The 24,811-nt window shown below is 57.2% G+C and overlaps 3 protein-coding genes and 1 long non-coding RNA gene across 4 annotated transcripts; all 4 read right to left on the reverse strand.

Moving 5' to 3' along the window:
- Window positions 1-94: 94 nt before the first annotated feature.
- Cyth2 (cytohesin 2) lies at window positions 95-7,268 on the reverse strand. The gene is made up of 12 exons (XM_090322496.1): window positions 6,872-7,268; window positions 5,561-5,708; window positions 5,407-5,473; window positions 4,713-4,831; window positions 3,631-3,711; window positions 3,153-3,265; window positions 2,912-3,060; window positions 2,499-2,610; window positions 887-963; window positions 720-791; window positions 462-616; window positions 95-354 (listed from the first exon to the last, which is right to left on the reverse strand). Exons 1-12 carry the CDS (start codon window positions 6,888-6,890, stop codon window positions 267-269), a joined length of 1,200 nt encoding a protein of 399 aa, XP_090178622.1. The 5' UTR covers window positions 6,891-7,268; the 3' UTR covers window positions 95-266.
- A 2,448-nt stretch (window positions 7,269-9,716) lies between these two features.
- Kcnj14 (potassium inwardly rectifying channel subfamily J member 14) lies at window positions 9,717-13,747 on the reverse strand. Its single transcript, XM_090322397.1, has 2 exons — window positions 12,999-13,747; window positions 9,717-10,718 (listed from the first exon to the last, which is right to left on the reverse strand). Exons 1-2 carry the CDS (start codon window positions 13,725-13,727, stop codon window positions 10,122-10,124), a joined length of 1,326 nt encoding a protein of 441 aa, XP_090178523.1. The 5' UTR covers window positions 13,728-13,747; the 3' UTR covers window positions 9,717-10,121.
- Window positions 13,748-13,768: 21 nt separating this feature from the next.
- LOC150043595 (uncharacterized) lies at window positions 13,769-17,907 on the reverse strand. Its single transcript, XR_016533409.1, has 2 exons — window positions 17,435-17,907; window positions 13,769-13,819 (listed from the first exon to the last, which is right to left on the reverse strand). It is a non-coding gene; the product is annotated as an uncharacterized LOC150043595 (long non-coding RNA).
- Window positions 17,908-17,991: 84 nt separating this feature from the next.
- Window positions 17,992-24,250, reverse strand: Grwd1 (glutamate rich WD repeat containing 1). The gene is made up of 7 exons (XM_090322388.1): window positions 23,852-24,250; window positions 23,244-23,361; window positions 22,935-23,097; window positions 21,387-21,600; window positions 21,125-21,267; window positions 20,378-20,575; window positions 17,992-18,636 (listed from the first exon to the last, which is right to left on the reverse strand). Exons 1-7 carry the CDS (start codon window positions 24,066-24,068, stop codon window positions 18,319-18,321), a joined length of 1,371 nt encoding a protein of 456 aa, XP_090178514.1. The 5' UTR covers window positions 24,069-24,250; the 3' UTR covers window positions 17,992-18,318.
- Window positions 24,251-24,811: the final 561 nt, after the last annotated feature.

The following is a 24,811-nucleotide window of genomic DNA, read 5'->3' on the forward strand; positions in this document are numbered from 1 at the left end:
GCTTCTGGGAAGTACCAGCCCTCCCCCTTGCCAGCTAGGCAGGGCCCCAGCCCCTCAGCTCTGCTATGCCAAGGAATGAGGGGGACTGCAGGTGTGAGAGGTTCATTAATATTAAGATTACCAACAGTGTGTGGATTACAAAGAAAGAGAGAAGAGCTAGAGGTGAAGTTTCCAAATGGGGGAAGCAGGATCCACAGCCCCAGGGCCCAGGGGTCCGGCCACCCGGGCGAGGCAGCTCCAAAATAAATAATGGACTTGGGGACGGGTCAGGGCTGTTCCTGTTTCTTCTTCACGGAAATCCGTTTCTTCCTCGCAGCTAGCATCTCATAGAAGGGGTCCACACTCACCGCGGCCCTGGGGGAAGAGGGTGTGTGGAGGGAACACGATGAGGGCCACAGGCCAGGCCCAGCCTCCTCCCTCAGACCCCAGCCCCCCCCCTTAAGCGGGGCTCGCAGGCTCACTGGATGGATTTGATCCACTCGTCCTTCTCCTCCTGCGTGGGGGCGGAGATGCGGTACACCATGTGGTTGCCCTCCACCACGCGCCCGTCGGCCTCCGTCTTGCAGGCCTTGATGAGCTGCCCCTTGTTGTTGGGGATGTACAGCTCAAAACAGTTCTGCGGGGGGAGGGAGGAGTGGTGGTCAGGGGTGGGGATGCAGCCCTGGACGGTGGCCAGAGGTGGGTAGTGGGTGGCACAGGAGGGGTCCCCCCAGTCTCACCGGCTTCCGGGGGTCGTCCACCTCCCGGATGCTCAGGTTCTCCAGAGGGATGATGCCCCGGGGCTCCTTGTCCTGCGGGAGCAGGGCAGGCTCCGCTCAGGACTCAGGCCCCGGCCTCCTCCACCCGTGGCCCCGGCCGGCCCTCGCGCCCGCTCCCCGCCACGCACCGTAGTGTACTCGAAGTAGTAGAGGCAGTTGTCGGTGAGGATGAACCAGCGCCGCTTCCAGGTCTTCACCCGGCCCCCTGAAAGGGAAGGGGAGGGGCCGGGCTCAGGGGCGCGGCCTCCCGGGGGCGGGGCCTCCCGAGAGGCGGGGCCTCCCGGGGGCGGAGCGGCCGGAGCCTAGGACAGAGGAGGCGCGGAGGCAAGCGAGCGGGGACGGTGGGGACAGGCCGGACCCCGGGAACGGCCCACCCCCGGCTCGGGCCGCGGCCCCTATCCCCCTCCCGTGGCCCGCGGGCCGGGCCGGCCGAGTACCTACCTCCTGGGGCAGACAGCGAGAAAGCAGGCAGGACCGGGTGCAGAAGGGAAGGTAGAGTGGGGACCCCAAGAGCCGCAGCGACAGAAAAGGCGGGCGGGGTGCGGGGCGGACAGAGCACAGAGAGAGAAGCGGCGGGGAGGGGGAGAGAGGGGAAGAAAACCAGTTACATCCACTCGGGAGCCAGCTCGGCTCCCCCGCCCCCGCCCCGCATTCCCGCAGACGGAAGGGGCCAGGGCGTCCCGGGCTTGGGGAGCGGGGTCGCTCTGTTCACCTTCCCGATCCCGATGGCTCGGCTCACTCTGCGGCGGGGGGTCACAGCCGCGCTCCCCACACCCGGCATCGGGACTGCCCGATCTCCCCTCGGCGGAACCCGACGGGAGCCGCGCCTCCGGACTTTCCCTTGCCATTTTGTTTTAAGACTTTGTAAATCCAAATCCCAGAAAGCTGGATGTACAGATGGACACCTCAATGCCTGCTGCCCCGCTGCCTCACTAGGCTGGCACCCTCGGGGGCAACGCCTTGCCTTAAGGGCACAGTTCTCTTCCTGGGCATGAGTGGCTTATGTCTGTAATCTCAGCTGCTCAAGAGGCTGAGATTTAAGGATTGTGGTTCGAAGCCAGCCCAGGCAGCCTAGCATGCCAGACGCCATCTCTAATTAATTAGCAGAGCCTGCCTGGAGGCAGTAAGACTGCCATGCCAGCCATGAGTGAGAAAGCTGAGCAAGAGTTTGAGACCCTGAATTCAAACCCCAATATCAGCACCATAAAAAAGAAGATAAAAAGTACAATTCTTGCCAAGGTGGGGATCCCTGACTCAGCCCTGCTGGGGCCTTTCCAGAGCAGCACATCACCACTTCTAAAAAGCCACCCTAGCCACGCAGTCCACAACTGAGGCACACGCCCCAACCTCTTAGGGTAGCAAGGGTTGCACGGCTCCCAGGTCCATCCCAGTGTCCCAACTGCCCAGGTTCTCCTTGGGCTGTGCCCCTCCCCCCACAGCTAAGGCAGGAGCCCCTCCTGGAGCCATGGATGCACAACGATGAGGCCAATGCATCCTGCGGACAGGGCTGCCCACTTCTCCCAGCAGCCTTGGGCTGAGAGAAGGGCCTAGCCACAAGAAGGCGCCATACTTGTGTAGGAGAGAAGGGTGGCTACAGGCCCAGCTCCCACACCTGCTTCTTTTCACAGCATGTTCAGAGAGGTCTAACCACTTCCTCAGGCCACACAGCACATTCATGTGTAAACTGAGTCCTAACTCAGGCCACTCAGTTCCCCCTAGAGGGCTGAGTAGGGGCCATACCCAGCTTAAGGAGCCAGCCCTCCCGGTCGGGGTTGAAGAAGGTGTGGGTCAGGTCATTCCCGTCATCCTCCGGGATCTTGAAGGGCTCGTTCCGGATGCTGTCGTAGAGGTTCTGGAGGTTGGAGGGGGAAGTCAGCAAAGCCTGTGGTCCTCCCAGGGCTACTCAAGGGGTGGGGGTGGGGGTGGGGGGGAACCCCAGGGGCAGGGCAGCACAGACACAGGGGCAGTCAGCTGGGAAATCAGAGAGCAGAGCTTGAAGGAAGAGGCAGGTTAGAAATGACAGACGGACAGACAAGACAGACAGAGATGCATGCCAATCGGCTAATCCACTCCTACTCCAAATGAGTCAGGCCAGCCAGCTCAGGCTCCGGGAGGTGGCAGGGGCAGGGGAAGTGGGCAGGGGAGGGGCTGACCCGCAGCAGCTCCTCGGGCAGGTCCCCGCCTTCATTGATGCCACGGTTCATGGCCACAAAACGCTCCAGGCCTGGCTTGTCCCGGACGTTGGGGTTGTGCAGGCTGGTGTTCAGCATTATCACGGCAAAGGACAGCACGTAGCAGGTGTCTGCAAGGACAGGACGGGGTGACCACTTGGTTCCAGGCCTGGGTCCTCCCCACTCCTCCTCCCTCCCCCCTCTGAACTGGCAGTCTCCCCACCTGTGGACTGGAAGACCCCGGGGTTGCACAGGCAGTATCTCTGGGCGAAGGCCTCCATCATGCGGTCAATTTTCTGGGCCTCTCCGGGGAGACGGAAGCTCCATAGGAACTGTCTATGGTGGGCCAGGAAGGGGGTCAGGGCAGGGGAACCCCTCCCCAATCTGTTAGGATCTGGCCTGTCAGAAATGCCAACCTTCTGGGCTTAGCTGCTGTTTGGACATGGGATTCCATCTGACCAATAAACATTGGCCGTGGGACACTGCTGCCAAGGTGGTTCAATAGCACTTGGCAGGGGCTTCTACTGTCATAGAGGAGGGTCCCTAGAGAGTAAAGCTAGCCAAGGGCTAGCACACCGAGGCTGATTGCCTAACTGCATTTGGGGACCTGGATACAGCTCTTCCTGAAGGAGGTTCTGACAGGGGGCCTTCTGACGAGGGGGTGGGGGTGGTATTGCAGCCCTCCCCACCACCCCGCTCACCTGAGGGCCTGTACCAGGTTGAGGTCGGTGAACTCATGCAGATCCACAAAAGCATGGAGCACTGCCAGGTTGAGCTCCTCCCTGGAGGATGACAAAGATTACACAGAGGAAAGGGCCTGGGGACAGGGAGCAGGCAGGAGGCAAGGCCCCGGTGCTGTGCCTCTTTTTTTTGATGGCAGGGGGCGCGGGGGCCTTGAACTTATGGCCTAGGTGCTGTCCCTGAGTGTTTTTGCTCTACCATTTTGAGCCACAGGGAGTGGTTCTCTAGTGGTTCCCTGGAGATAACAATCTCATGGACTCTCCTGCTTGGGCTGGCTTTGAACCTGGATCCTAAGATCTCAGCCTCTTGAGTAGCTGGGATGACAGGCATGGGTGCCCTGCTATGCCTTCTTACAGGTAAAGTCTTGGTCCCACTGGTGGCCAGGCCAGAGTGGGAGCCCCCCACTCCCAGAAGATGCGCCCTGGGAACCCTGGTTCTCACACCTATCATCCCAGCTACTCAAGATGCTGAGATCTGAGGGTCGAGGTTCAGAGCCAGCCCAGGCAGGAAAGCCCACGAGCCTCCTGTCTCCAATGTATCACCAGAAAGCGGGAAGTGGCGCTGTGGCTCAAAGTGGTAGAGCTGAAGAGCTCAAGGACAGCACCCGGGCCCTGAGCTCAAGCCCCAGGACCAACAACAACAAAGAATAAGTAGATGTGCAGTGTACATGCTGGCCACCCATGCCACCCCTCCATTGTCCCCCACGCTCCCCAGATACAGAGGTCTCTCAGCTCCCAGAGTGCCACAGGCTCCTCCTCACCCAGGGCTACAAGTGTGACCAGCTGCTCCCCAGCCATCCACCATCCAGGTCCACGCCCCTGATGTCCAGCCACCCTGTGGGACCCTGTGGCTTCCTGGAGAGCAGCCAGAGTGCCCATACTTCCCAGATACCTCATGTCCCACTCAATGCTCACCCTACCCCACAGAAAGTCCCTGCACCCCCAACCCAGACCCAAGTCGACACACTCTGTCATGGCGCAGCCAGTGCCTCGCCTGAGGCTGATCCACTGGTGAGGAGAGGGGCGCAGCCTGGCAGGCTCACCTCTCCCCCAAGTAGTCGCCGATGGCCGTCTTGTTGAGCCCCTCGCCCTTGTACAGGAAGCGGGCGATTTCCTCCGGCGTGTTCTGCAGGAGTTCGTTCTCTACCAAGAACTGGATCCCCTGGTGGGTGGGCCGGGGTCTCAGCACAGAGGCCAGAAGCCATTGCTCCTACGCCCCTGTGACCCCCCCAGCCATTCCAATGGGACCAGACTCCACGTGTGCCCTGGCCCTCTGTGCTGCATAGTCAGCTCCAGCACTGGGGCCAGGCTGGCAGGTAGGCGTGCTGAGTGAAGTGAGAAGCGGCTGGCGACTAGACCACAGTCTATCAGGGCAGCGAACCTGGCTTCTCAGGTTGGAGGGGATAATTCTCTGGCTCCCTTGTGTAGGGGAGACCTGTCCACCACAAGGATTCTTACACTGAGCCATGGCACCTACACCTAGTCGTTCCCCCCCCACACACACCCAAGCAGGTCACGTTCTCCGTGGGATCTGGCTGTGCCTGGAACAGGATGTGGGAGGGGGTCTAGAACCCTCCAGAGGCCTCAGCAAATGGCTATCCAGCTGGCCAGTGCTCCCAAAACAAGGGGACAGCCAGTGTCTGAATCTAGGTACCCATGGCCCTTCTGAAAGCTGGAGGTGATGACCCCCTGCTGGGCTCTCTGCCTGGTGGATCCCAGCCCTGTAACTGCCAGCACCTTCTTGGGGTCCATGTTGAATTTCTTCCGGCCCATGGCCATCTTCCGGTTCCGCTGCAAGGTCTTACTGCAGGGGCAGAGCAAGGGAAGGTCAAAGGTCACACCTGGCCCTGGCCAAGCCCCTGACCGCCAAGCTGCTGGCCGCAGACCTCACCTGCCCTCATTGGCCTCCAGACCCTCCACCTCACTCATGGCTTCGCTCAACTCCTCCCGCAGGCGCTGGATCTCCACCAGCAGCTCCTGCTTCCGCCTCCGGATGTTCTCCAACTCCATCCGCTCCTCCGGAGTCAGGTCTGGGGGCTCTGGGGGGCCAGGGACGGAGGTTCACAAATCAGTTCTGGGGCCTAGTGGTAGAGGGCTTGTCTAGCATGCAGGAAGCTCTAGGTTCAATTCCTTGGTACCACATACACAGGAAAAGCCAAAAATGGTGCTGTGGCTCAAGTGGTAGAGTGCTAGCCTGGAGAAGCCCAAAGGCAGTGCTCAGGCCCTGAGTTCAAGCCCCAGGATGATAGAGAGAGAGGCAGAGAGAGAGAAAGAGGAAAAAAAAAAGGAAGGAAGGAAGGAAGGAAGAAGAGAAATCAGTCAGTTCTGATTGGGTACTTGTGGCTTCTGCCTATAATCCTAGCTGCTCTGGAGGCCAGCCTGGGCAGGAAAGTCCCTGACACTGATTTCCAGTTAACCACTAAAAAATTGGAAGTGGAGCTGTGGCTCCAAGTGGTTGAGAGCTAGCCCCGACGAAAAACTCAGGCCTTGAGGTCAAGCTCTAGCACTGGCCGACCCCCACCCCCTAAAATGGAAAGAGCTTAGTTCTGGCGGCCTAGGAACCGAGGTTCCTGAGATCTGGGGGAAAGCTGGGCAGGGGGTAGGACGGGCAGTGGGTTTGGGGGAGGCCTGGGTCCCTCAGTCCTTGGAGCAGCAGGGAACTTGGGGCTCGGATTCCAAAACCTGGGGACAGAAGGGTGGGAGCCTGAGCACTTAGGTGTGGGGCAAGAAGAGAGCTGGCGGTGTGAGTTACTCGGGCATTGGGGGGGAGGCCAGGGCCCGGCGTCCGTATAAAGTGACCCCGACGGGGAAAGTGAATGTCAGCTCCTAGGGAGAACCGGGAAGGGGGAGGACGCGGCCCCGAACGCGCACGGATTTCGCCTTTGGGGAGCCGGTGCTCCGCACCCCAAAATCTGGGCGCCCCCCCTGCCCCACTGGGCGCCCCCCGCCCCCCCGTGGGAGGGGATGGCCCCGCCCCAGGCCCCGCCCCGCCGCCCGCCCCTCCCGCCGCCGCCGGAAGCGGGCTCGGCCCAAACAATGGCCCGGAACGCCCCGCGCGCCAGGCCCACCGGAAGCCCGGCTGGCGCCCCTCGACGGCCCCGCAGCCCCGGGACTGGGGTGGGGGGGCGCGAGGCGGCCCCGGGGCCGCGCGTGCCGCGGGGAGCGTTCCAGAAGAAACGCTCCGAGCGCCGCCCCGACCTACCATAGACACCGTCCTCCATGGCGGCTAGGAAGGCCCGCGGAGAGTCCGGAGCTGTCCCGCCGGCCGGGCCTGGATCCGCGTTGGCCCGCGGGCTCGGGTGAGCCCGCTCAAACGCCCCGGGAGCCACCGCCGCCTCCTCAGCGCCAGTCCTCAGCGCTGAAAAGACTCTGCTTGCACTGCCCAACCGCCCGGCCGCTAGGCACCGCCCCCTCGTCTTGACGCTGGCCAATCTGCGGAGGGCTCCTCCGTCTGCTCCGCCCCTGACATTGAAAGATCGCCGCTCCGACCAATAGACACGCGAGAAGTAAATGTAGCAATGTCCGGGCTGGAAGGAGACGGCCCGTGAGTCCAATCGGAGTAAGGGAAGGCCGCCAAGTCCTGCCTCCGAAACAAAAGAAAGCCCTTGGCAGGCGTGCCCTCCAATGAGAACCCTCAGAAAGGGGAGCAGGGGGAGGGGGAAGGCTGCCGTGCTGAGCCGACCGCGCCTGCGCAAGGAGTCAGCTCGGCCAAACCGAGGCTCCGCTGAGCCGTTGCTGGGGGGCGGGATTTTTAGCCTTGCTGCTAGGGGCGGGGCCTCAACTGCGGTCTCTTACCCCGAGCCACGCCTCCTAGCTGTCCACGCTGCCTTTTGACCACCGCGGTTGCCAAGCAACTGGGAGCCGCTCTGGCCTTTTCTTCTGGCTCCCTGGGCTGGACACACCCCTCTCTTCTCAGCCTCCCTCCCAGCCTCCTACAGAACCTCCGGGAAGGGGTGGCGAACCCGCCCCAGCACCCTTCGTCCTTCTTAAGATCCTTTTTCAGTTCTCCCTGGCCAGCCCCCTCTCCTCAGCTTCCTCCCTGCACGGAGCGCCGGCGCAGGGGCCCTGGAACCGTGCACCCCTAACGGTGGCCGGGCTCGTCCTCATGTGCCGTCTTGGGGCTGCGCAGGTGGGGATGTAGTCAGGGCCAGGACCTGGTTAAGCCTGGGGATTAGACAAGGATCCGCCTAACCTCAGCGACCTTCTCGAATGGCCCTGTGCCGCCCTTCTCCGTGGGGACGCGGGCGGGGCCGGTCAGGCCCCCACGTCCTCTCCCTCCAGTTAGCTCCCTCCCCCTCACCATGTTACCCCTTGACCCCCACCCAACAGACTGACCCACCCCTGGATCTCCAGCCTCCGTCCCCATTCCTGCCTCAGACACTGCGCCGGGAGGGCTGCCAGCTAATTGATCCCATCCGGTTCTTAGCTGGGGATTCTGAAGGATAAAGAGCAGGGGAGCCAGGAGAGGAGGCTGATGCGGAGCTTGGCGAGCTGCTGGCCAGTGACGCGGCCTGCCCTCGGTGCAGGACGCAGGGTGGGAACACGCCCTCTGCCTCCTGGCACTGGCTCCCTCTGCGGCTGGCTCCCAGCCGGCCGGGCACTTAGGTTGATGACAACACTGACAGAAGTTGGACCCAAGGACCCACGTGCCTCATCCGCCCAGGTCTTTAATCTGGGGACCGGTCAATGGCTAAAATGCTTTCTTTCCTCACAGTGGGAAGACCTCAGGTCTGTTCTGTTGATCTGAGCAGCCTCCTTCGATCCCCAGCCTGCTGAGCTGGACCAGGAAGATGATGACCCGCTCTTAACCACAGCCCAAACAATCCCTTGCTGGCCCTGTGACTCAGTCACTCAAGTTCTGAGCCAGGCTTCAACAGAACCAGCTCCCATCCCCTCCCACCCGTGGAAGGTCATGGGTTGTAAAACCCAAGTGGGGTCTGGTGGGGAAACCCCAGGTCCTGCACCCCTCATCCAGCTTCCCAGAAGTGAGGAATCACCGTGCTGGAAAAACTCCAAGACCCAATGCCCAATGTTCTACTTTCACAGATGGGGAAACTGAGGCAGCTAGGGGACTGATTTGTTCAAAGGGAGGGACATGGAGGCAGAAAGCAGAGTGTGTTGTGTGTGTGAAAAAGCCAACAGTAAATCTAGTAAGCTTTGGCTTTACTTTTTCTGGATCCTTGAAAAGGACTCCAATCTAATTAGCTTGAGTCAGTTTCCAACCTTGCTGAAGGAACCAGGGAGGAAAACAGATACCTGTATTTATATTATATATATATAATACACATATGTATAACATCATTAAGAAATAGAGACAAATATCTAGATGCAGTGTTCCAGAACATTCAAGACTCACCAGCCTTGGGTCTCCCCTTCCCACTCATTCCCGTGACCTGCAGGGTCTCAGCTGAGCCCTTACTTGCTAAGTCAGTCCCAAAATGCTACTTCTCCAGTTCCCCTCCAGGAACTGCCAAGCCATCAGGCTGGAGGCAGAGAGCTTCCAGGCTTGGGGAATGGGCGGCTCTGGGTCCCTGGGGCCTCCATTCCCTTTGGCATTTCAGAATCATAAGCAGTCATCGAGGATCATCTGCTCCACTGGTTAGGACTGAATCCAGCAGATCGAGGACACTGGAGTCCTTAACTCTGACCACTGGATCAGCGCTCAGAATCTCGATTCCTTTGAATGTTCTAGAATGGCACTTCAAACAAAAACCCAAACCACCTTGTGGGTCATTTAAAAGCAGCATTTATCCCCTCAGCTCCATATTTTCTGGAGTTCTCCATCCTTCAAAAGCCACAGACAACCCATTATTGAATGTATTCTAGAAACATGACCCTGCACAGTTTCTGCATTTGTTCAGGTCTCTAGGCCAAACTGTTCTAGAATCACCAAGCCTTAGTAATCAACCTGGACACACAGAATCTGAACTCATGGACTTTCTGGAACCACAAAGTCTTTTTCTCCACATGTGATTGCCATATCCTTGACTTTGGTTGATGGAAAAAAAATGGCCTTGCAGTCATCCACAATCTACCCTCGTGGGGTGGTTTAGAGAATGAATGATTTGCTGTTAGTTGGCTGAATCAAGCCTGACCTAGAGATTCTGGATCACCATTGTTAATGGCTGGCTTCCTTCCGGGAAGCAATGGTTTCTACCTCTGGTTTCGGACTCTGCTCAACACCCAGACCCGGCCACAGAGTGTAATCTAGAACCAGTAGGCCTTGGTCTAGAATCCTTAATCCTTTAGCTCAGGTAAAAATTCAGAAATTAGGCCCATAGAGGGGTCCCCAAAATGCCTTCCACAGCAGGGCCTCACCAGCTCATCTTCCCCTTCTCCCCGCAGGAGGCCTTTAATGTTAGGGAAATGCCTGCCCCACATCCCAGCCGAGTGTCCCAATCTCTCCATCCTGCCTGAAGGGGTCATGAGTGGGGATGGGGCCACCTGCTGGGTCAAGGAGGCAGGGTCAGTGGCAGGCTTGGTGTGAGAACTCCAGGGCTGGCAGCTCTGTCCTCTGCCTCTGGCCCAGGCTCCTCCTTGGTCTCTTCCTCATCCTCTTCCTCCTGACAGCAGCTGAGGGCAAGTTCATTTTCATAACAAAACGCAGCCAGAGAACCAGGGAAGCTGGATTTGGGGCTGTGGGAAGCCTGCTCTGCCCGCTCATCCAGCTCCTTGGCACTGCACACTGGTGTCCCGGGGACCTCGTACGTGCGATGGAAATGGCGATAGTCAACCTCGTACTGGGAGCCACGCTGGAAGAGGACAGGCTCAAAGCGGTGGCCCCACAACAGCTCCCCAGGGAGGTAGGAGGAGCGGCACTGTGTAGTCATGGCCGTGGCCTCCACCATGCCCTCCAGAATGACCACCAGCTCAAAGTCTGCCTGGGCCAGCTCAGCACGGCCCAGCTCGTACAGCGGACTGGAGGAGTCAATCTCGTGCACAATAGTAATGGGTGACACCAGGAAGATGCGATCCGTGCCTCCGTCAAAGCCCACGTCCACGTCCTGGTGGTCCAGAGGGATGTACTCCCCCTCCGGGGTCACTCGGGGCTGCAGGAAAAGGCCGAGGCCAGAGCCAGATGGAAGGTAGCCGGACGTTTCAGGGAGAATGGAAACAGAAGGCAAGACAGGAAGGGATAGACATGCGCAGAAAGGAGACAGTCAAGATGGTGAAGAGAGCAAGGGATGGGTAAGGATGGATTCAGGGAGGAGGCCAAAGACCCCGAGAGGGGAGGAGAGGGATAGATACCCAGAGCAAGAGGCCAGAGAGTGGTGGAAACAGAGATAAAGGAGGACAGAGACCCAGAAAGAAAAAGGTAGAAACAGGAAGCGGAGAGAAGCAGACACAGGGAGAGACAGAGATCCAGAAGAGTGTGGAGTGGGGTGGGGTGGAGGGAGGATCAGAGAGAAGAAGTCAGACCAGGACCCAGACCCAGTGAGAAGGGGACAGGAGATAGAAGAAAGGGACCAGAGATAGAAGACCAAAGATGAACAGGGAAGGGCACAGACTCAGGCAGGGTTTGTTGATAGAAAAAGGGAGGACAAAGAGGATATGAAAAAAAATGAATATATGTGGAAGATAAACTAGGATGACAAAAAGAGGCCTTCGGCCAACCTAGCAGCATCCCACCAAGCATCCCACTTCCTTTGGGTAGGCCCTGGGTGGGAGGGCTGGGCATCTTCTCTAGCAGCTGACTGAGGGCCCCGTGGGCTTCTGGGAGTCCTAGTTCCCAGGGACAGATCCCTCCTTCCCCCTCAGCCCAGGGTTCAGTGGTTCCACTTGGACAAAGGCTGCCTCTCCCTCCCCCAGCTCCTATCCCAGTGCATTAGGGATCAGAATATTTGAAGTAAGTTTATTTTGAACTCTGGGCCTGAGCTCTGTCCCCAAGCGTTTTTGCTCAAGGTTAGCACTTTTTATCACTTTGCACCACAGTGCCACTTCCAGTTTTCTAGTGGTGTATGGGAGATGACAGTCTCATGGACTTTCCTACTCGGATGGCTTCAAACTGGGATCCTCAGACCTCAGCCACCTGATTAGCTAGGATTACAGGTATAGCCACTGCTGTCCTGCTTATTTGAACAATGTGACCACAGGAGTAGGAATGTAGGTCCATTGCGCAGGGCTTGGAGGAGCATTTTTGAAGGACTGGGGATTGATCCAGGTGGGAGAGTGCTCTCCTAAGAGCCTCGAAGCCCTGGATCCAATCCCAAAAGTAAAAGGCAAATAATGAAAGGTAGAGTGTTTTCTAAGATGGGCATGGTGGAAATGGGCCTGTAATTCCAGCTGCTACTCCAGGGGGGAGAGGCAGGAACATGGTGAGTTCAAGGGCAGTGGGGCAGAGTTAGGAAGAATTTCACAAAGGGACTGAAGAACCAGAGCATGTGCTTACTAAGCATAAGGCCCTGAGTTCAACCCCCTGTGTTCCTCAGCTCTGCAGCCTAAGTGCAGCTGGCCATGGGTTCCAAACCACAGCCATCTGGTATCTCTGTGTCTGCTGGGAGCTGTGGACCTGAGTCCTGGGATGCTCATGCAGAAAGGCGACATCTCAGTTCACTGGCAGCTGTGGACACTCTGTTCTGCAGGGAGGGTGATTCTCAAAGTGCTCTCCAGAACAGACCTGTCTTCCAGCCAAGGGCTCACACCTGCAATCCTAGCCACTCAGGAGCCTGAGGTCCGATCAGGGTTCAAAGCCAGCCAGGAAGGAAAGTCTGTGAGACTTGTGGGTCGTAGGGCTTGAACTCAGAGCCTAGGCACTGTCCCTAAGCTTTTTTGATGAAGGGTAGTACTCTGCTACTTTGAGTCAGAACTCCATTTCCACTTTTATGGGTAGTTAATTGGCAATGAGTCTCACAGGGCTGGGAGTGTAGCCTAGTGGTAGATTACTTGCCTAGCATGCATGAAAGCCTGGGTTCAATATCTTGGTACCATATACACAAAAAGAGCCAGGAGTGGTGCTGTGGTGCAAGTGGCAGAGCCCTTGCCTTGATCAAAAGTGCTCAAGGACAGTCCAGGCTTGAGTTTAAGCCCCAGGACTGGCAAAAAAAAAAAAAAAAAAAAAAAGTCTCACAGTCTTTCTTGAACTCTGCTTGATCCCCAGCCTCCTGGGTAGCTAGGATTACAGAGGTTGAGCCCCCAGCACTCAACTGCATGTGGAATAAAGCTGAAGGACAGAGCCCAGGCCTTGAGTTCAAGCCCCAGGACAAACAAAAGAAATCAGACCCGTCTCCCGAATCTACCTCTGCAAGAATGGCTCACGAAACCAGCACCCCAAGTTACCGGGGGTCTGCGCCAGCCCCCACGTGGTCTCCCTCCCCTGCCCCGCCGCGCACCTGCAGCAGCTGGGCCCGCACGTGGGCCTCCACCAGGTGGCTGCGCCGCAGGTTGCCCACCCGCCACATGAGGCAGAGGCGGCGGTCGCGCAGCGCCACCACGGCGTTCTCGCTGAAGACCAGCGTCTCGTTGCGCTTCTTGGGCTTGGCCATCTTGGCCATGACCGCGCCGACGACGAAGGCGTCGAGCACGCAGCCGGCGATGCACTGCAGCACCACGGCGGCCACGGCGGCCGGGCACTCCTCGGTGACGCTGCGCACGCCGTAGCCGATGGACGTCTGCGTCTCTAGCGCGAAGAGGAAGGCGGCCAGGAAGCTGGCCACCTGCGAGAAGCAGGGCGCGGGCGGCGGCGGCGCGGCCAGGTCGCCGTGCAGCGAGGCGATGAGCCAGAAGGCCAGGCCGAAGAGCAGCCAGGACGCCAGGAAGGAGCAGGAGAAGAGCAGGCACATCCAGCGCCAGCGCACGTCCACGCACGTGGTGAACAGGTCGCTCAGGTAGCGCGCGCCCTGGCCGCCCAGGTGCACGAAGCGCACGTTGCAGTGCCCGTCCTTCTTCACGAAGCGCCCGCGGCGCCGCGAGCCCGCGCCCGCTACGCCCGCCGCGCCCGCCGGGGCCCAGCCGTTCCCGCACGGCCCCGGCCCGGCCTCCGGGTCCGACCGGCTGGGCCCCGATGCCGGCCCCGGCCCCGCCGCGCCGCTCAGGCGGCGCAGGGCCCCGGCCAGGCCCATGGGGCGGGGAGAACCCCGTCCTCCTCCTCCTCCTCCTCCTTCTCCTCCTCCTCCTCCTCCGCGTGGCCTAGCAGGGGGCAGGCGCCCCAGATCTGTGGGGAGAAGAAATGGGTCATGGGGTGCCAGGCAGGTGGCAGTCCCCGGGTTTGGCCTCCACAGGGATAAACTGTGAGACTCATCTCCGGTTTACCACAAGAAAACAGAAGTGGTGCTGCAGTTCAAAGTGGTACATTACTAGATTTGAGCGGAAAATGGGCACAGCACAGTGTGTGTGGGGAGGGGCACGGTGCGCGCCTGCAATCCTAGCTACTCAGGAGGCTGAGATCCGAGGATCAAGGTTCAAAGCCAGCCCCGGCACAAAAGGACCCGAGACTCTCATCTCCAGTTAACCTCGAGAAAACGGGAAGTGGGGCTTGGCTCAAAAAATAACGGCACAGTGCTCAGGCTGCAAGTTCACCCCTCGCCTGCCCAAAAAAGCAACCAGCAGCCTTTTAGGGTGGGGTTCAATTGGGTAAATTGGTGGTTATCTGCCTGCCAAATGCCCCAGCATTCTCCAAAATAAGTAATATAGAAAAACAAGCCCAGCACTAGCAATCCTAGCCACTGGGAGGCTGAGATCTGAGAATGGAGATTTGAAGTCAGCTCAGACAGGAAGGTCAGTGAGACTCATCTCCAGTCAACCACCAAAAACCCAGAAGTACAAGTGTGGCTCACAGTGGAAAAGCACCAATCATGAACAAAAACCAGCTCAGGGACAGGGCCCAGACGCTGAGTTCAAGCCCCACAAACAACTGACAAAAAATATTTCATAAATTCATAAATTAGAGGTTTATAACTCATGGTAGAGTACATACCTACCAAGCCTCAGGCCAAGTTCAAATTCATCTATCACAAAAGCATTGTAATTATGTGCCTATAGGGAAAGATATATATGTGTGCATGTATGCAGGCATGTATGTATGGAACAAAACAGCTCAGCGGTAGTGCATGTGTGTACATGTGAAAAGACCTAGGCCCTATTCTCAGTCCTCGAGAAACAGCAAGCAGAGGATGTATGCAAGTCGTTTGTCCAAGGAAAATGTGCAAATGGCCAGTGAGTGGATGAGCACTTAAGACCATCACCAGTCTTCAGGGAAACGCAAATCCAAGCCACAAAGGCCCCAGCCTTTGGCTCAACAATAGTCCTGGGTTCTATGTTTAGTGCCGAGGAAATGCAAGAAAACCAGAAGCCTGGGGCCTGGAGTTTGATCAAGTAGTAGAGTGCTTGCCTAGCACGCACAAAAACCTGGGTTGAATTCCTCAGTATTGCATACATTAAAAAAAAAAAAAAAAAGGTTAGAGTGGTGCTATGGCTCAGTGGTAGAGCTCTAGCTTTGAGAAAGCCCCAGGACTGGCCAAAAAAAAAAAAAAAAAAAAGCAAAAAACCTAAAAACCTCCTGTCTACACATTGGCACCGAATCCACCATCCAGGGATGGGAGACTGCAATGGGAGAGGCAGTGTACCTGCAAATGTGGAAATGGCATCATCCTTCACTGCTGACAGAGACTGGGAACTGTGCAGCCCTTATGGAAACCACTGGCAATTCAGGGATTGATCACTGTCCCTGAGCTTCTTTGGCTCAAGGCTAGCACTCTACCATTCCTGGCTTTTTCTGTTACTGAGGAATCCAACCCAGGGCTTCATGTATCCCATGCAAGCACTCTGCTATTTAGCCACTTTTCCAGCCTGGCAATTTCTTGAAGTGCTCCTTAAAGCGATGTCCTGTATGCCCTGAATTCTACCCATCTTTGTGCCCAAGAATGAAAAGAAATATCCATTGAAAGCGTGTACACTGACAAACACAACTGGATTATCTACACAGTGGGTGATGAATTTTCTGTTCAGCACAAATCAGATGTGGCAGTCACACACCTGTCATTCCAGCACTTGATAGGCAGCAAGGCTGAGTTCAAGGGCAGCCTAGGTTACATTGAGGCCCTGTCACAAACATGGCTGAAGAAAAGGTACGACTGCTGGAGTTTGAACTTGGCCTCCCCGTGTGATGGCAAAGCACTATACCCCCTCCCCACAGCCCCTTCCTTCTGAAATGCTCCGTTCTCACCTCGCTGAGATAACACCAGTCTCCCACCATGCCCACATTTTAAAAGCTTGAGCCAAGGAGAATATGCTAGCCTGGCCACTCGTGAGCTGTGGGGCAGGGGCTGGCTCAAACCCTTCCTGGACCTCGAGGCTTTCTTTTCTTGGTGCTGGTCCTGGGACTGCAACTCAACTCAGGGCTTAGGTGGTGTTTCTTAGCTTTTTTACTACTCACAGCTCGTGCTCTACCACTTGAGCCACTCCTCGACTTCATTTTTCTTGGCAACTAATCGTAAGGGTATTATAGTCTTGTCCAGGCTGGCTTTGAGTCATAATCCTCACATCTCAGCCTCCTGGGTATGGAGAACCAGAAGGTGAGCCACCAGAAGCCACCTAGTTGTTTCCCTCAGCCAGACAGGGCCTGGCTATGCAGCCCAGTCCAGCCTTGAACTCGCCATCCTGTCTGGGCCCCCCAAGTCCCGAGACCACAGGTATGGGTCACCACCACACCTAACCTTTCATTCACTTGCAGTTTCGGGAAATCTCAGCCTCCCTCTAGAGGGAGGGGCAGGGGTGGGGGGATGCCCCACAGACCTCACTGCCCCCCAAGGACTTCAATGCCCATTCACACCTGCGCAGAAGGGGTGGGTCTGGCTGAGACTAATAATTTCATGTATGTAACGGCCTGATGGTGCAGACCCCACAGGCTCGTTGGCCCTATCTAAGCAGCTGTGTTGAGATGAAGTTTGGTGCCAACTCTGCACCCACTCCTGGCCCCAGCCACTGGGTGGGGAGTGTCAGGCCCACTCCACAGCAAGGTGGGGTACCTGGGCCCTCCTCACCATCAACCCCCAGGCAGATTTGCAGCCTGAATTGGCTGCATAGCCCCTTTGTGGACCACACCCCGTGCCACCCCCCACCACTGGTCTGCACAGGCACCCTAGGAGGAAGGCAGGGGCCCAGGCCCACAGCCATGGGTGTCCACGGAGGCCAAAGGAAGTCAGGCCCTGGCTGGCATCACGCCGCCTGCAGATCCACACCTACCTCACCGCTCGGGAGGCCGGAGGGCCAGGGCATCACCTCGTCACAGCTGGGGAACAGGCTCAGAGCCCACGGCTGACCACCGCACCAGGGGCAGCACTAACTCCCACCCTGCCCCCTCCACATGGCAGGAGGGGAGGAAGAGGATCTCAGTCCCGACCCCCTCCTCCACCTGACCTGCCAGAGCAGCTTAATGTTTCCATATAAAGGAGCTAGGGCTTAAGGTGCTTCAACTTCGTGTCAAAGTCATGGTCTAATCTGGGGCAGAGGAACCCTGCCCTCCCCTCCCCTGAAACCAACCCTGCCTGTGAGCCCCTGGGCGAGGGGTGTGCACTGCAGGCCGGAGGGCAGACAGAGGACTCACTGGGCACCAGGAGACTGGGAAGGGGGGGGGGTGTTAGAAGACAGGAGGGGAGGGGGATAGAGGACAAGAGATCAGGGAGGATAGGGGACAGATTGGGGACTAGGAGCCACTGGAGGAGATGGAGAGGTCAGAGTTGGGCAGAAGCCAGGGCCATGGAGTAAGGGGAACAGAGATGGACTGGGAGCCGGGTGGGAGGGAGGATGCGTGTGGAGGGGAGGCACATACCTGGTGGGGCAGCCCACCCCCATGCCCTGGGCTGGGGATTCCTCTGGGTGGCCTGAGGCCCAGACGCCTCGGCAGGTGTCCGGAGGGGCTGCGCTGGGCGCCTGGCCTGAGCTACAGCGGATCAGCTGGGCCGGGGGCGGGGCGGGCCCAGCCGCAGAGGGGGGCGGAGGCGGGAGGCCGGCCAGGCGGGCGCTGGGCAGCAGCCCAGGCAGGCTGGACTCGGTGCAGAGGCTGGGCAGCAGACAGCCACGAGACACCATGGTTTTGAGGCCACAAGAAATGGGAAGATAATCCAGAGGTTGGACAAAGGGGGCGTGGGGCCCCCAGATAAAACTTAGAGGTGGCCCCGGGTGAGGGTCAGCACCTTCCTGCGTCTAGACCTGTGTCCAGACATAGCAATGTGGAAGGCAGAGCGGGGCACCACCAGGCTGAGGCTGGGACGAACGGAACAAGACGTCCGGAGGCTGCCTGACCTGGCAGCCCTGGGGCAGCTGGGTGCCAACTTCCCCGTAGTCCTGGCTCGGCTCTCCTCCCAGTGACTAGGCCAGAGGCCAGGCTTGTCGTCCACCCCTGGGGCCTCACACTGGGTTTTTATTGACTCTTCGGGGCGACCAGAGGCAGAACCCATACCCCAATCTTGGGACAGACGTAGCAAAGCCCCTCAAGTCTCTGGGGAGACGGTCCACTGACACCAGGTCCTCAGACAGAGGGCAAAGGTCAGAAGTTCTATCTCAGCCACACCTGGCCATTCAAGTCTGATGAGGTCTCTGTCCTTTAGAACACACAGCAGCAGGACCCATGGTTCCCCAGGGTGGCGGCAGCCCTCCCGGGTGCCAGCTGCGGGGACACGCGTGCACACAGGCAGCGGGGTCTGCGTGGGGGCCTCAGACGCTGATGGTGCGGAAGACGGTGAAGCCTGAGAGCGCAGTGCTGAGCAGCACCCCCGGGCACTGCGGGTGCCAGTGCAGCTCCTTCAGGTCTGTTTCCCCCTGGTGCACAAATAGCAGCTGTTGCGGCAGCGCTGCCAGCCCGGGGTCGGCCTCCGCATCGCCCGCCTCGGGGTCCCGTTCCACTGCCAGATCCCACTGTGTGATCTGGTTGTCTGCACCGGAGGCAGCAAAGACTCCGCTGTCCTGGGGGTGCCACTCCACGGAGGTAATGGGGGCCACGTGCTGCTTGAAGGTGGCCACTGGGGAGCCCGACTATGGGAGAAGATAAGGGTCAGTCCTGGGAGGCCACCCCTTGAGTCCCTTCCTCCTAGCCCCCCAAACATGAAAGGACTCAAAAAGCAAGAGTGAGGGGGGAAAGTTCCTGGTCCCAGGGGCTGCTGGGAATGGCAATCTTGCCTGCAGAGCAGCTCTGCCTCTGCTTGGCCCTCGTGTGCCTCAGTTTCCCTTCCCAGCTCCACAGGCTGTTGTGCAAAGTTGAGGCTCTGAAGGGGCAGACTAGCAGCCCAGACCCTCCAGAGGCCTACAGTGCCAAGACACCAGGGGACTGAAGTCTCCTAGCCCCAGGGGCCGCTGAATGGATGGCAGCAGGCCACTCTGGAGGCTTCCCCAGGGCTGATACTACAGAGCTGATGACATAGCCATGCAGCGGAGGAACAGAGCCAGGAGGAGCCTAAGCTTTGTCCAAAGGGACAGCAGACACTGCGGAAACACTGCTGTAAGTCCTTCGCCTAAGAAGCTTCTCAGCTCTTGTCAACTAGCTTAGTTGTGTGTCAGGCGTGATGTGTCATACCTATAAACCTGGCACTCACAAGTCTAGGGCAGGATTGTGAGATGGAGGCCAGTCTGAATCACCTGTTAAGACCTTGTCTTAAAAAAACAAACAAGGGAGCCAGGCACAGTGGCTCACGCCTGTAATCCTAGCTACTCAGGAGGCTGAGATCTGAAGATCAAGGTTCAAAGCTAGCCTGGGCACAAAAGGACCTGAGATTCTTATGTCCAGTTAACCTCTAGAAAATGGGAAGTGGGGCTTGGGTCAAGGGTAGGGCAGTAGCCTTGACCTGAAGAGCTCAGGGAAATTGCTCAGGCCAAATTCAAACCCCATGACCCACAAAAAAAAAAAGGGGGGGGGAAGGGTGGTGGTGCGGTGGGAGTTTTGCCTAGTGGTAGAGTGCTTGCCTAGCATACACGAAGACCCGGGTTCGATTCCTCGGTACCATATACATAGAAAAAAGCCAGAAGTGGTGCTGAGGCTCAAGTGGTAGAGTTCTAGCCTTGAGAAAATCCAAGGACAGTGCTCAGGCCCTGAGCTCAAGCCTAGGACTGACCAAAAAAACCTCCCAAAGGCTGCTGGGAGTGTGGTCTAGTGGTAGAGTGCTTGCCTAACATGCATAAAGCCCTGGGTTCAATTCCTTGGTACCACATATACAGAAAAAGCTAGAAATGGGGCTACAATTCAAGTGATAAGAGTGCTAGTCTCAAGCAAAAGAAGCTCAGGGAGCTGGGCACAGTGGCTCATACCTGAAATCCTAGCTACTCAGGAGGCTGGGAGCTGACCCAGTCCCCCCACCCCCTGCACTAAAAATAAAAAAGTCCATGAGACTCTTATCTCCAGTTAGTCACCAGAAAATCATAAGTGGGGCTGTGGCTCAAAGGGTAGGGCGGAAGCCTTGAGCTGAAGAGCTCAGGGACAATGCCCAGGCCCAGAGTTCAAGTCCCACAACCAACCAAAAAGAAAAAAAAAAAAAAAGGAAAAGAAAAAAGCTTAGGGACAGGGTCTAGGCCCGAGTTCAAGTCCTAGGACTGGCAAAACAAACCAAAAACAAAAAAACTGCCCACAAACCACACAAAAAATACAACTCCCAGGAGCCCCATGGACATCTGGAAATTAGTCTCAGCTGCCTCTGGCCCCTGCTCCGTTGCCCCTCAACTCTTCACAGGGTAGGTGGAGTGAATGGCTCCACACTGGCCGCACCGACCCTCTCGAGGAGATTACCTTGAACTGCCGCAGGTCCCACACTTTGAGGGCTCCGTCATCACCCCCACTGAGCAGGAAGGGCTCCCTGCGGCTCCAGCTGATAACGTTGACATCTCCATCGTGGGCGCTGGCCGTGGTGAGCATGCAGGCTTTGCCAGGGGCTGCCCGGATGTCCCAGATGCGGACGGAGGCATCAGCCGAGCAGGAAGCAAACACCTGGGCAAGGTGGGTGAGGTCTAAGTACGCAGGTGTTACCCCGTGTCAGAACTAGTGATTGAAGGGCTCCTCCCTTTTCTACTCTTCTTTGGGGGAACAAGAATTGACCTCAGGCACCCATGCTCACTAGGCGGGTGCTCGACCATTTGATCCACACCCCTCCTCAGTTCTTGGTTTATTTTCCAGGTACAATCTTATGTCTTGGCCCAGGGCTGGCCTTGGACCTCAATCCTACTATTCCTTCCTTGCAAATGCTGGGATTAAAGACACACACCATGCCTTGCTTATTGAGATGAGGTCTTGCAAAATTTTTGTCCAGGCTGGCCTTGAACCCAGAGCTTGATCTCCTCCCAAGTAACTGGGATTATAGGTGTGCACTACTACTCTTGGTCCTTTCTCTTTTAATGTCTCCCTACCTAGATATTAAGTTTCAAGCCAAATCTCTGCCAGGCTCTTAGCTCAGCCCACTCTTCTTCAACACCCCAAGTTCTAGATCCCTAGCCTGCTTCCACCAGAAAGGTGTCGAGCTCCCAGCCTTCCTTCCCTCACCGTGTCTTCAGTTGGTGACCACTGCAGGTCCTCCACAGAACGTGTGTGGCCCACAAATGGTCGCTGGTCCACGTGCCAGGAGCCACCGTCTGTAGGTGTCCAGAGGTGGATATTCTTCTGACAATCCCCGGTCAGCAAGCGGCCTGGGAGGGCCAGGAATCCACGTCAGGTTCCAGCTCATTGCCCTCTCCGCAGGCTTAGCCCGCTGCAGGCCCTACTCCCCTCGACCTCCCTGAACCACGTACAAACCAAAGGGACTTACCTTGCACCCGGGGGGACCAGTCAAGAGCAAAGCCCTCTCCCATGTGGCCAGCGAAGGAGAAGATGGGCTTCACTCGGGCCTGCTCATCCCGGAGAAAGACTGCCATGGCTTGCGGGTCATCCACCACCTGAAGAAGTCTCCGCAAGGCAAACACCTCCACCTGGCCCTTCTCTGACCACACGGCAACCACAGGCTCCTCGCCCAGCCAGGACACCTGAAGGAGAGGGGAGCATGAACAGGTAGAGGGTGCAGGGTGCTGACCACAGCCTTGTTGCACTGGGGACAAGCAGAGCAGCTCCCAGACTATGGCTCCTGGGGGACTGTGAGGCTGGGTCAACTCCTTGCAGTGGGAATGGGAGGCAGAGGAGAAAGCCGGGCTGGAGGGGGGGGGGGGGAGGGCTGTGAATTGAGGCTGTGAAGTCCAGAGTCTTCAGGCTCTTGGCCTTCTAACCTGGCAGAGGCTGGAGGCTCAACGATCCGTCCTCACAGCACTTTGCTTCTGTGCTTACTGACTGGAAGAGACTCCCCCTCAGCCTGACTCCTTCCTTGATCTCCACTTAGAGCCCAAAATTTGGGGACTCATTTTTTTTTTTTCCTTTTGTGGGTCATGGGACTTGAACTCTGGGCTTGGGCGCTATCCCTGAGCTCTTCAGCTCAAGGCTACCTTCCTAACCCTGAAGCCACAGCAGCACTTCCCCTTTTCTAGAGATTTATTGGAGATATTGGAGATAAGAGTATCATGGTCTTTAGTGCCCAGGCTGGATTTGAACTGCTCGATCCATAGATCTCAGCTTCCTGAGAACCTAGGATTACAGGCGTAAGCCACCACACCTGGCCTGGGGACTCATTCTTGACTTGGTACTTATAGTTAGCCAGTATCTAGGCTGACTATAAGCTACTTCATTTGGGCACTTTAGTTACTCAGGATGCAGAAGCAAGAGAAATGAGAATTTCATGCCAGCCTGGGTAAAGTTACTTTGAGACTTAGTCTCAAAGCAAACTAAAGGCCAGGTGTGGTTTAATTCCAGCACGGGGAAGTTAAGGCTGTATAGGTAGCTTGGATTATATCATTAGACTCTGACTGAAAAATATCAAAACAAAAATCTCTAAAATAGCCAGTAAAGAGCTGTGACTGGAGGCATGGCTCAAGTGGAAGAACACTAACAGTGCCTAGGCGCTGTCCCTGAGATCTTCAGCTCAAGGCTACAGCCCTACCCCTGGAGCCACAGCCCCACTTCTGGTTTTCTAGTGGTTAATTGGAGATAAGAGTCTCAGGACTTTAGTGCCTAGGCTGGCTTTGAACGGTGATTCTCGGATCTCAGCTACAACTATAGATGTGAGCCACAGAACCCAGCAAAAAAAAATGTAAGGCTGGAGGCATGGCTCAACTGGTAGAACACCAGACAAAAAGCCCAAGACCCAGTTCAAACCCCAGTGGGGAAAAAAAAGTCACTACAGTCTAAAACAATACCCAGTGTACAGCTATTATGATGCAGAAGAAAAACTATGCCAAATATTTTTTCAGGGACTTCTTGGGAGAATACCTACTCGAACTCGGTTAATGCCACCATAGTGTGGCACCATGGCTAGCTCCAGCTGAGGTTTTCGCTCTTCCTCATCCTCTTCATCCTCCTCCTCCTCCTCTTCATCACTGCCCTCGGAGGGAGGGGGCTTGGTCCCATGCAGGTTGTGCATACGCAGCAGCAACAGCCTGGGCAAGTGTGGGATCTCAGGCACCAGAGGTCAACGTGTTTAAGGAGGAGGGAGGTGGGAAACCCAAGGGCTGAGGGCGGCAGTTGTCTAAAGCCCTAACAAACTCGGGCAGTCAGGACTGAAAAAGTCTGGGGCTTCACTAACCTGTTGCTCTGGGCACTCTCCGCCTGGGTCCCCGCACACAGGTAAAGGGTAAGGGGGAACTCTGTCCGATTGTCTCCCAGGTGATCTCGGACTATGTCAAAGCTGAGGCAGGGAGCGCCTGGAGAAGAAAAGCATGGGCGGGGATGGATTAAGGTCCGGACAGACAGATGTCAGCCTCTGCCTCCCTCAGAGACCAGTGATCTCCTGCTGACACCACAGCCCTAAGACCTGAGCTTGCTTTTATTTTTTCGGTCCTACGCAGTGCTTAAGTTAGAAATCCCAGGACGAGGCCAGGAATCAGTGACTCCAGCCAATAACCCTAGCTATTCAGAAGGCTGTGATCTGCGGACCACGGCTCAAAACCAGCCCTGGCAGGAAAGTCCATGAGACTTGATGACCAGGAAAACGCCGGAAGTGGAGCTACGGTTCAAGTGGTAGAGAGCCAGCCTTGAGCAAAAAGGCTAAGGTACAGAGCCCAGATTCTGGGCTCAAGTCCCAAGACAGGCACGAAAAGAAAGAAGAAAGGAATAAAGAAAGAAAAGCAGACCCTCCCGGGATGCATCCCCTTTCCTTCCTCCGGATCCGGGAATCCGGGCCCTCGGCCCTACCCGTCTGCGCGCGGTGGTACAGCACGTAGGCCTCCTCGTCCATGACCAGCTCCTCCCCCTCGCCTAGCGGCGGCCCCCGGCCCGGCAGGTAGACCTGGGCTGGACCCTCGGAACCGGTGTCCCCGGACTCGGCTTCCATGGGTTCCCCGCTTTCACACGTGCGCCGTCGACCCTTGCGCGCCGCCATTTTGGAACTCTGTCTCCGACGGCGCTGCATAAGACGTCACTTCCGGTCTCGCCCTCTATTCGAAGACCCGCCCACCAGCACGCGGTTACCTCGGAAACCGCCGGGCCCGAGAAGGCGCTGTGGGGAGAGCTGGAGAACTAAAAGGTTAAAGATGTGATGGTGGTCCAGCAAGAAAAACCTGTGGGAGCGGAGAAACGGTGTCACCGCGCGACCTTGAGGCGTCCTTCCTGGCGACGGGCGCAAGACCTCCTGGGACTTGTAGTTTTTTACAGCCCTAGCGTTCCCCGCTGGTCTTCCCCCCCTTCGATTCCCAGGGCTCTCTTTCTCACCAATTAATTATTCATGTATGCAGATTTGATCGCTTACCGGGTTCCTGCTCCCCGAGGGACCTATAAAGCCGGTTTCTTCTCCTCTCCCTGTTATGATGGCTTTAATTTATTTCAAAATGCCTTTTACTGTAGACAGCCCGGTCGTTAAGTGTAAGTTAGTCGGTCGACTCTACCCTCGAGGGGCAGTCACTTGTCTAACCAGGCGTCCCCCTCGCAGCCGCGGTCAGCGAGCACTTAATCAGACAGTCCGTCCTCTGGAGGGAGCTCTTACCCGTGCTGGGTGCTGTCTTTTATCACCCATCACCGCACCAGCGGTTTGGCTAATTGGAGTAATGAAACGTTAGAACTAGATCCTCTGGTGAGATTAACGGCGTTCTAGACGTGCAGATTGGCTGGGGCGGATCACTCTGCTCGCTTGCATGAACAGGATGTTAGGAATTTAGC

Source organism: Megascapheus bottae, chromosome 31 (assembly GCF_031878675.1).
Source record: "Megascapheus bottae isolate mThoBot1 chromosome 31, mThoBot2.hap1, whole genome shotgun sequence".
Classification (NCBI taxonomy): Eukaryota; Metazoa; Chordata; class Mammalia; order Rodentia; family Geomyidae; genus Megascapheus; species Megascapheus bottae.